Source organism: Henckelia pumila, unplaced genomic scaffold (genome assembly GCF_033568475.1).
Source record: "Henckelia pumila isolate YLH828 unplaced genomic scaffold, ASM3356847v2 CTG_19:::fragment_3, whole genome shotgun sequence".
NCBI lineage: Eukaryota > Viridiplantae > Streptophyta > Magnoliopsida > Lamiales > Gesneriaceae > Henckelia > Henckelia pumila.
In genome coordinates this window covers 304,397-315,561 of record NW_027331777.1, presented here as the reverse complement: position 1 = coordinate 315,561, position 11,165 = coordinate 304,397, and the positions used below count along the sequence as shown (strand labels likewise).

General features: G+C 42.6%; 1 protein-coding gene across 1 annotated transcript; it reads left to right on the top strand.

The window, feature by feature from the left end:
- The first annotated feature begins 414 nt into the window (after positions 1-414).
- Positions 415-10,782, top strand: LOC140870758 (phenylacetaldehyde reductase-like). The gene is made up of 6 exons (XM_073273156.1): positions 415-585; positions 967-1,140; positions 1,579-1,766; positions 9,313-9,475; positions 9,547-9,727; positions 10,581-10,782. The coding sequence occupies exons 1-6, from the start codon at positions 468-470 to the stop codon at positions 10,711-10,713; spliced, it is 957 nt and encodes a 318-aa protein (XP_073129257.1). The 5' UTR covers positions 415-467; the 3' UTR covers positions 10,714-10,782.
- The last annotated feature ends 383 nt before the right edge of the window (positions 10,783-11,165 follow it).

Sequence of the window (11,165 nt, the reverse complement as noted above, 5' to 3'; positions counted from 1 at the left end):
AGAGTGTGTATGTATTCACCTCCTCTACACAAACCAATCCCCAACATAAAGACTAACCCACTAATGAACACTCATTTTCAATTTTTTTTAAAAAAAAAACTGAAATTGAACTTTATAAAAAGTTTAAGAAAGATTATCCATTTGGGTTGCTAAATAAATTATGAAATCAATCAGCTAGTATCAGAAAAAATCTGGTGCTAATCAAGTCCGGATCGAAGTTGGATTGCCAGAACAGACTAAATTTTACCATTGAAGATTTATAAACAATTTACCCTTACAAAAATTGTGTGTTTTTAAAATTTAGAAATGACAATGACCAGGTATCGTGGGTCGGTGCGGAAGGATTGTGGTTACTTTTACCTAAGTAGGAAAATATCTATTTTCCTTCACAGTGGAGACCAAAATTCCAAAAGATAAAAATCGAGCAAAGGTACCGAATTCCGACTGAAACTCGATCGAGTGATCGGATGAGCGGAGCGGCAAAAGTAGTGTGCGTGACTGGAGCATCGGGTTACATTGCCTCATGGCTCGTTAAGCTTCTGCTTCAGCGGGGTTACACTGTCAAAGCCACTGTTACAAACCTCAGTCAGTAGTTATATATCTTCAATTTCTTTTGTGATTAGTTTCTTTGAAACCATGGCTGAGAATAAAACCAATTAAGAATATTCGTGATTAAAGTTATGTTGTTGTTTTTGCTTTTTGGGTGTGACAATAGATTTAACGTGTTCATTGTTAGAGGCGGTCATCTAATGAATCACATTTTTCTCGCCATCTCTCCTCTACTTCATGATGATGTTTGTGTGTTGCGAAGAAAATCTTAGGTTCTTTGGATTATAGATGTTGTTTGTCTGGTCTATTTTGGATACTATAATTATATGCATACAAAAAAGTTATGGTTTGTGTTTGGAGTAAGATTCTTCAAGATATATCTGCCATCAACATTTGTTTAAGCACTTTGAAATGCAGGTGATCCAAATAAGGTATACCACTTGAAAGAACTCGAGGGAGCTGAGGACAGATTACACTTATTCGAAGCCAACTTAATCGAAGATGGATCTTTTGATTCCGTGGTTCATGGTTGTGAAGGGGTCTTTCATACAGCATCACCAGTTTTATTTGAAGCAACTGACCCACAGGTTCATTGTCTTGTGCATGATTTGTGCAATGTTTAATTCTTTCTCGAATTTTATTGTATTCTGTAAGTTATTATTATTTTTTGGGTGGCTTGGTCTGATGATTCTCATTGTTCATTGTGATGATCTTGAGCTCTTGTCAGATTCACTTATTATGTTTTAGTTTCTTGTTCATTCGAAACCATATCTTGATACTGCAGTCAATCTATTTTTTTACCACTAAATATTTTCAGTTAGTGCTAATACCTTGGATGCGAATTCACATTATGGAGTGAGGAAGACCAAATTTCAATATTTTGTGCATATGAATGCATTTGGGAGTTTTAGGACCAGTGTTTAGATTCATTTCAATTTGTTCTTGGCTTTACATATCTGTGTTTATTCTGCATCATGGCCATGGGTGAAACTAATTTCTTGATTTTATCTACATTCTCTGTTTACGCACAACTGATAGAGCCCACAGTGAACGGAACATTAAATGTCCTGATATCTTACAGCAAAGAACCATCTGTTAGAAGAGTAGTGCTGACGTCCTCTATTTCTGCGGTTACGTTCAATCGAAATCCCAAAGGCCCGGATGTTATAGTCAATGAAACATGGTTTTCGGATCTAGTATTCTGTGAAGAAATCAAGGTTTGTGCTTGTAGTAGCCCAGTTCCAATTTACAAGATTAATTGGTTAATTATATTTTATTAACAAGAGCACAAGTTAAGATCAAGAACACATGACATGAGTAGATCGGGTCGGTCATGGTTGTTCAACAATAGCTTGGGAATTGAGCAAGAGCTCGGGCATTGAGCTAGAGCTCGGGCTTGGAGCTAGGGCTCGGGAATGTGTTTGTGCTTGGCTCGGGTCGGGGCTTAGGGTGCTCAAGAAAGTGATGTGCAAGGCCAGGGTAGTATTCGGTCATGGGAAGAACACATGGTATTCAGGTCGGGAATGGACACGTGGCTGGAGCTAAAACACGATTAATGTCCTGCTAGGTGTCATGCACTCGATTGACACCTGTCCCAGCTCATCCTCTATAAATATGAGTTGAGAGTTTGGTCATTTGTACACCATTTCATCTCACTTCTTAGTTTTACTCGGATCAAAGAGTAGCTCGGGAGCTCGGGAAAGAGTAGCTCGGGAGTTCGGGAAGGAGTAGCTCGGGGCTTGACCAGGAGCAGTTCAGGTCGGGCTTGACCAGGAGCAGTTCAGGTCGGGCTTGAAGGGAGAGGTTAGGTCGGGTCAGGACTTAGACCTAAGGCAGCTAGGGGTTGTCTTCTTCCAACTTAGTTCAGACTTCGGTGTTAGGTACGATAGTACTGTTCGAGATATCCTGACTGAGTATGCATGTATTATGTGACTGCATGATTTATATGTCATTGATTTATGCTGCATTTATCTGCATATTGAGCTATCTCCTTCGAGATGTATATTAGTAGGGTTGTACCCTATCCTGTTTGTTGATGGACTTCCATCGATTTGGGTCCGGCATATCCACTGGTATATTGGTATGGGAGCCACCTCCTGCAGCGACGGCACAGCGTGCTACATACCAGGGCCCGGTCTGTCTCTGTTATCTGATCTTTGACCTCGAGTTATAGGGAGTTCACTTTGCATGCATGTATACTCATACTCTTGTACTGAGTGTTTTATGCTCACGTCTCGTACTTTGTATTTCTGGACACTCTATTCCATGGGACAGGTTTGCGATTGGACGAGGCGGGTGGTTCCAGGAGGGGCTAGGCAGCGGTTGGTCAGCAAGAGCTTCTCTTAGGTTTTTATTTCTGTTGTTATCGGATTGATACAGCTTTTCGATATGGTTGTATAATCAAATTGGATTTTTACAGATTCCTTGCCTTGGGATTGTAGTATTTGTAATGTTTCCGCAGTTTATTCTGATATCTGTTTAATTAAGTTAATTGCATACCTAAGTTCTGTTTAGTAGGTGATCCGGGTAAGGGTCACTACATTTATAGTATCAGAGCATGCATAGTTTTCTTGGGATTTAGATTCTGCATAAGATAACCGTGAGGTAATTTGTGTAGATGGCAGATCGTGATGATCAGAGCAGCCATGGCAGTGTAGGTGGATGCTGGGGAGACGATGACCGAGAGTGTCGTCGTGAGCGCCATCATCGTCGCCATGATGATCAGCGTTTTAGCGTACGCCTATTTCTTCCGATGGGTCCTAAGCCTTTGGTTGGAGGTGAGTCTCCGGAGGATGCGGAGAACTGGTTAGACCGCATAGAGACAACTTTTCAGACGTTCCGTTGCACTGAGGAGCAGAAGATGGAGACGCTGGGATATCTTCTGGAAGGTCGAGCCCGAAAGTAGTGGAGGTTCACTTCTGCACCGTTCGTCATGGAGAGAGGGGTTGCTACTTGGGCTGAGTTCCGCACAGCTTATCAAAAGCTGTATTTTCCTCCTGCACTCCGTCAGGCGAAGGCAGGTGAATTACTGAGTCTGCGATAGGGTGCCATGTCTATTGACAAGTACCAGCAGAAGTTCTTTGATCTTCTATCCTATTGCCCCGAGATTGCTGACAGCTCGGAGATGAAGTATAACATGTTCCTTCAGGGTCTCAACCCTGATATTCATGATCGTGTGGCGGTTGGAGATGACATGTCCTACGAGGGTTTGGTGAGACGTTGTCATCAGGCAGAGGACAGCATTCGGAGGAACCGGTCTTTCTCTCAGTCCAGGCCTGCTAGTTCTTTGGTTCCCCGTGCTCTGTCTTTCAAGAAGTCTGGATCTAATTCTTCTTCCTCTGGTTCCACTGGTGTTATCCGTTTTGGGAAGAAGGAGAAGTGTGATCATTGTGGGAAGAACCATCCGTCAGACAAGTGTCGTAGAGCTTCTGGAGCTTGTTTCCGTTGTGGAGAGGTGGGTCATCCCCGGAGAGATTGTCCACTATCTGGGGGAGGCGGTTCTGGTTCTGGATCAGGTTCTCAGGCCACCGTTCAGCAGAGGTCACAGGGACAGCCTGCTGGGAGTTCTCACTTGAGGCCGCGGGTTTCTAGCCAGGTCTTTGCCTTAAAGCACGACCAGGCCGTGGAGGAGAATGAGAAGGTCATTGCAGGTACATTTCTGTTATATGGTTTACCTGCTCTTGTACTCATTGACACTGGTGCATCTCATTCCTTCATTTCTGCACATTTTGTTAAGAGGCATAAGTTACCTTACATTGCACTAGACGTAGTACTTTCTATTTCTACTCCGACGGGTCAGTCTGCTTTGGCCAAGCGTCTAGTGATGGGTTGCCCTTTAGAATTCGAGGGTAACATTCTGATTGCGAATCTCATGATTCTTGCGATGGACGACTTTGTTTGCATTCTGGGAATAGATATGTTGACTACCTATCGAGATTCAGTGGACTGCTATCAGAGATTAGTACGATTTCATCCGGAGGGGAGTGATAGCTGGTTTTTTTATGGTGAGGGAGCGCGACCCCCGATGCCTTTGGTATCTACTTTGAGAGCCTGTCAAGCTCTAGAGTCTGGCGGGGAAGGTAACCTCATCTATGCAGTTGATTTGTCCGCTGAAAGCGTAGGGATAGAGAGCATTCCGGTCGTGAATGAATTTTCAGATGTATTTCCAGATGAGATTCCGGGTTTACCTCCTGTTAGGGAAGTCGAGTTTGGCATAGAGTTGATGCCAGGTACTTTGCCTATTTCTCGAGCACCATATCGTCTGGCTCCGTCAGAGATGCGTGAGTTGAAGAATCAGCTACAGGATCTTTTGGACAAGGGGTACATTCGTCCTAGTGTATCTCCTTGGGGAGCTCCTGTTCTCTTCGTGAAGAAGAAGGATGGGTCGATGCGGCTGTGCATTGACTATCGTCAGTTGAACCAAGTTACTGTGAAGAACAAGTATCATTTGCCTCGTATCGATGACTTGTTTGATCAGTTGCAGGGTACTTCAGTCTACTCCAAGATTGACTTGAGATCTGGGTACCATCCGATGAGAGTCCGAGATCAGGACGTAGCCAAGACAGCATTTCCTACTCGCTATGGGCATTACGAGTTTCTAGTGATGCCATTTGATTTGACTAATGCGCCGGCTATATTTATGGATCTGATGAACCGTGTCTTCAGGGAGTACTTGGATAAGTTTGTCGTGGTCTTCATTGACGACATTCTGGTGTATTCGCGTAATGAGGATGAGCATGTTTCTCACTTACGGGTGGTACTGCAGACTCTTTGGGACAAGCAGTTGTACGCCAAGTTGAGTAAGTGCGAATTTTGGATGGATTGAGTGGTCTTTCTTGGCCATATCATATCCAGGGAAGGGATTTCTGTCGATCCGAGCAAGATTGAGGCTGTGCTTAATTGGTCACGTTCGACGACAGTTGCTGAGATCCGTAGTTTTCTGGGTCTAGCAGGGTATTATCGTCGTTTCATTCTGAATTTCTCTCAGTTAGCTCGACCTTTGACGCAGCTTACCCGCAAGGGTGTGGATTTCGAGTGGTTCTCCGAGTGCGAGGAGAACTTCTGTGAGCTTCGATGACGGTTGACTTCTGCGCCGGTGTTGGCATTGCCGTCAGGATCTGGAGGGTATATGGTGTACACTGATGCTTCTCTTCAGGGGTTAGGTTGTGTCCTGTCTCAGAATGGGCATGTGATCGCATACGCTTCTAGACAGCTGAAGCTTCATGAGGATAATTATCCGGTTCATGATTTGGAGTTGGCAGCGATTGTGTTTTCTTTGAAGATCTGGCGTCATTATCTGTATGGCGAGAAATTTGAGATCTTCACCGACCACAAGAGTCTCAAGTATTTGTTCACTCAGGCAGAGTTGAACATGAGGCAGAGACGTTGGATGGACTTTCTTAAAGACTATGATTGCGAGATTAAGTATCACCCGGAAGCTGCTAATCTCACTGCTGATGCCTTGAGTCGCAAGGTGCGTCTTTCCGTACTGCAGACTTGTTCGATGTCTAGTGCAATCGAGGATTGTTGTTCTTCAGGGTATACCTTCAAGCACAAGAAAGGTAAGCAGTGTATCAAGATGTTTGCAATTTTATCTGAGCCAGCTTTGTATTCGCGAATTCGAGATGCTCAGATGTCTGATTCGAAGACCCAACGTTTGGCTCGCCTAGCCAACGAGGGTAGTACGTCTGGATTTCACTATCAGTCAGATGGTTTTCTGTGTTTGTGTAGTAGGCTTGTGATTCCGGAGGATGAAGAGTTACGAGATGATCTAAGTTGAGTATTCATCTAGGGAGCAACAAGATGTACAAGGATCTACGTACTCGTTTTTGGTGGAAAGGAATGAAACGCAGTGTGTATCAGTATGTTTCGAGATGCTTGGTTTGTCAGCAGGTCAAGGCAGAACACCGGTGACCTGTAGGTTTGCTTCACAGTCTGCCTATTCCTGAGTGGAAATAAGAGTTGATCACGATGGATTTTGTGACCCATTTGCCAATGACCTCGAGGAACTGTGATGCTATCTGGGTGGTGGTAGACCGACTCACCAAGTCAGCATATTTCATTGCCTATAGCCGAGAGTATTCTGTGGATCGTATAGCGCGGTTGTACATTCAGGAGATCGTTCGACTTCATGGAGTGCCTGTGAGCATTGTCAGTGATCGAGACCCCAGGTTTACTTCTAGGTTCTGGGGGATTGTTCAGAGTGCGATGGGTACTACTCTCAGTTTGAGTACTGCTTATCACCCGGAGACAGATGGTCAGTCAGAGCGCACTATCCGTACTTTGGAGGATATGCTTCGAGCGTGCACTATGGACTTTGGTTCAGCCTGGCAAGATCATTTTCCTTTGATTGAGTTCGCGTATAACAACAGCTATCATACTAGTATTGGGATGGCACCTTTTGAGGCGTTGTACGGGCGACGTTGTCGTACTCCACTCTTTTGGGAAGAAGTGGGGGAGAGACAGGCTGAGGGACCGGAGTTTATCCAGCAGGCGGTAGACATTGTTGATCAGATCAAGAAACGGATTAAGACTGCACAGGATCGTCAGGCCAGCTATGCTAACACCAAGCGAAGGCCTTTGCAGTTTGATGTCGGGGAGAAAGTGTTTCTGAGAGTGTCACCTTTTTGCAAAATTCTCAGATTTGGCCTTAAGGGCAAGTTGTCTCCCAGGTTTATCGGTTCGTTTGAAATCTTGGAGAGCATTGACGATTTGGCTTATCGACTAGCTTTGCCACCGCATCTTTCCAGTATTCACGACGTGTTCCACGTATCTCTGTTGCGACGGTATGTGGCGGATGAGTCTCATATTCTGCAGCGGTCTGAGGTTCAGGTGAGCAAGGATTTGACCTATGTTGAGAAACCTATTCGTATCCTGGATCATAAAGATAAGGTTTTGCGGAACAAAGTCATTCCTCTGGTTTTAGTTCAGTGGCAGCGTCGAGGCACTGAGGAAGCTACTTGGGAACTCGAAGACTGGATGCGCACAAAATATCCTGAGTTGTTTTGATTTCATTTTCGAGTTGTATTCAGTTGTAAACGTTTGATTAGAATAAAGAATGTTTCTGATTTCTGTATTACATTCAGTACTTAAGATCTTATTTCGAGGACGAAATATCTTAAGTGGGGGAGAATGTAGTAGCCTAGTTCCAATTTACAAGACTAATTGGTTAATTATATTTTATTAACAAGAGCACAAGTTAAGATCAAGAACACATGACATGAGTAGCTCGGGTCGGTCATGGTTGTTCAACAATAGCTCGGGCATTGAGCAAGAGCTCGGGCATTGAGCTAGAGCTCGAGCTTGGAGCTAGGGCTCGGAAATGTGTTTTTGCTTGGCTCGGGTCGGTGCTTAGGGTGCTCAAGAAAGTGATGTGCAAGGCCAGGGTAGTGTTCGGTCATGGGAAGAACACATGGTATTCAGGTCAGGAATGGACACGTGGTTGGAGCTAAAACACGATTAGTGTCTTGTTAGGTGTCATGCACTCGATTGACACCTGTCCCAGCTCATCCTCTATAAATATGAGTTGAGAGTTCGGTCATTTGTACACCATTTCATCTCACTTCTTAGTTTTACTCGGATCAAAGAGTAGCTCGGGAGCTCGGGAAAGAGTAGCTCGGGAGTTTGGGAAGGAGTAGCTCGAGGCTTGACCAGGAGCAGTTCAGGTCGGGCTTGACCAGGAGCAGTTCAGGTCGGGCTTGAAGGGAGAGGTCAGGTCGGGTCAGTCTTGAGACCAGGTCGGGTCGGGACTTGGACCTAAGGCAGCTAGGGGTTGTCTTCTTCCAACTTAGTTCAGACTTCGGTGTTAGGTACGATAGTACTGTTCGAGATATCCTGACTGAGTATGCATGTATTATGTGACTGCATGATTTATATGTCATTGATTTATGCTGCATTCATCTGCATATTGAGCTATCTCCTTGGAGATGTATATTAATAGGGTTGTACCCTATCCTGTTTGTGGATGGACTTCCATCGATTTGGGTCCGGCATATCCACTGGTATATTGGTATGGGAGCCACCTCCTGCAGCGACGGCACAGCGTGCTACATACCAGGGCCCGGTCTGTCTCTATTATCTGATCTTTGACCTCGAGTTATAGGGAGTTCACTTTGCATGCATGTATACTCATACTCTCGTACTGAGCATTTTATGCTCACATCTCGTACTTTGTGTTTCTGGACAACCTATTCCATGAGTCAGGTTTGCGATTGGACGAGGCGGGTGGTTCCAGGAGGGGCTAGGCAGCGGTTGGTCAGCTGGAGCTTCGCTTAGGTTTTTATTTCTGTTGTTATCGGATTGATACAGCTTTTCGATATGGTTGTATAATCAAATTGGATTTTTACAGATTCCTTGCCTTGGGATTGTAGTATTTGTAATGTTTCCGCAGTTTATTCTGATATCTGTTTAATTAAGTTAATTGCATGCCTAAATTCTGTTTAGTAGGTGATCCGGGTAAGGATCACTACAGTGCTTGTAACAATACCACAAATTTTATCTTTTTCCTCTTTATATTTATAAGGTTTATGGACTCACCAAGATCCAGGAAGAACTTCAACTTATGAGATTGGAACTTTAAATGATCCTCGTAGGCTTCTGATGTTGATAATTCTATTTTGGTTTGGTTTTCCTCTATTTGAGTGCTCCACAAATTTGGATGAAATACACAGAGTCTTGAAACAGAAAATGAGATTCATATATATTATTGTTACATAAAACATCTAAAAATTCTTTTGATCCAAAAATCATCTCGCATGCTAGCAGGCATGGTATTGCCTATCAAAAACATTGGCGGAGGAAGCGGCATGGAAATTCTCCAAAGAAAAAGGCATCGACTTGGAAGTAATGAATCCTGGATATGTGATTGGTCCTAGGCTTCAGCCAACACGTAATTGCACTACTGAGACTTTCTTGGACTTGATAAAAGGTATATCAAATGGTTTGTATATCTTTTCGCCAATTCAGAATTTTTAGCATCAAACTAAGATTCTATTACAGGAAAGGAAGTATTCCCATCCTATCGTTTTGTCGATGTTAGAGATGTTGCTGAAGCACATATTTTGGGGTTCGAGAATCCTTCAGCATGTGGCAGATACCTCTTGACAGAGAGAGCATTAACTAGCTCGGAAGTTTTGGAGATCTTACAGAAGCTTTATCCTTCATTGAGCCTTCCCAAAGTGTAAGTTTTTTTTGTTCTTAGTTCAATTTCTCACTGTCCTGAGTGATTCTCCATTTTCAAGAAAATTAACTTATATTATTCTAGCTAAGGCATATTGCCAAATGCAGAATTGCCTAGCTATGTCGTGCATACCTACTCGCAAAACCTTTTGAATGTGAAGGACTCGTACGTATAAGGGGAAATTGCATATATCACTCTTGTGAAATTTCGGGCTAGCTAATAATCCCCGTGAAAATTTTTTAAGCTAATAAACTCCTGTGATTCTAGATTTGTAGCATACACACCCCTTCTGGCTAAAAAATGACGAAAATGCCCTCGACTTTTATGAACTATTTAATTTATAATTTATTTTATGTAGGGGTATTTTCGTCATTTTTAGCTGAAAAGAGTGTGTATGCTACAAATCTAGAATCACAGGGGGTTATTAGCTTAAAAAATTTTCACAGGGAGTTATTAGCTAACACGGAATTTCACAAGGGTGATATATGCAATTTTCCATACGTATAAACTATAGGTCACGGCTTGAAATTAAATTGTTTAAATTTTCAAAAGCACGCTTGGGTTTCCGACCCAAAGCTCATAATTTCCCGGACAGAAGCTTGTTTAAATATTCTATGTGCCACCCTCTTCACCTGAGATTCTGCAGACAAGAAAACTAAGTTCAGACATACTTTTCTCTTGTTTGATTTCTTATTCAAGAACAACATATTTGTCTAGATGATCCAATATTACCCTCAAGTATATATATCGAATGGTTGATTAATGCAATGGCAAGCGATATTCGAGTACTATCTGGTATTCGACAAATGCTAACTAGCTTTATTATCTGGTATTTGTTCGTTGCCGGCCACAGTCCTGCAGGGGAACCAACACACCAGGCATGCAATAAGAGAGCACAAGATTTGGGTGTCGTTTTCACGCCTTTCGAAGTCAGCCTGAAGGATATGGTTGAAAGCTCGAAAGAGAAGATGTTGCTTAGTAAATAGCATCTCACCTTGGGGCCGATTGTATTTGTACCTCGTTCAAAAATCATATAAAGTAAAACTAGTCGTCCACGCACATTGTATATCTACAATAATATTTGGTGGCGAGAACTTTTAAAGGTATATAATTAATTTAATTTGAAATGAAAGGAAAATAATGTAAATATATAAATATATTTTTATATTAAGTATTTTATATTTTGTGTGGGAGATGAAAGAGAGAACTAATGTAAGGCCCGAGATTATTTAATTTTAATTCGAGTATATTTAATTTGAGAATATTAGAATTTAAATAATTAAATATAATCGGATTAAAATTAAATAATCTCGGGCCTTACGACTAATGAGAGTGAAAGTGGTGAAAATTGGAAGTAAATAAGATATTTATGGAAGGTTTTATTAGGATTAGCACGCTAAAATATGTAATTAATGGGGTTTCATTTTAACATAATACT

Coding starts and splice junctions, on each gene's coding strand:
- LOC140870758 (XM_073273156.1), top strand. CDS start 468: ATGAGCGGAGCGGCAAAAGTAGTGTGCGTGACTGGAGCATCGGGTTAC. Junction 1,767..9,312: donor TATTCTGTGAAGAAATCAAG/GTTTGTGCTTGT, acceptor GCATGCTAGCAG/GCATGGTATTGCCTATCAAA. Junction 9,728..10,580: donor TCATTGAGCCTTCCCAAAGT/GTAAGTTTTTTT, acceptor TGCCGGCCACAG/TCCTGCAGGGGAACCAACAC.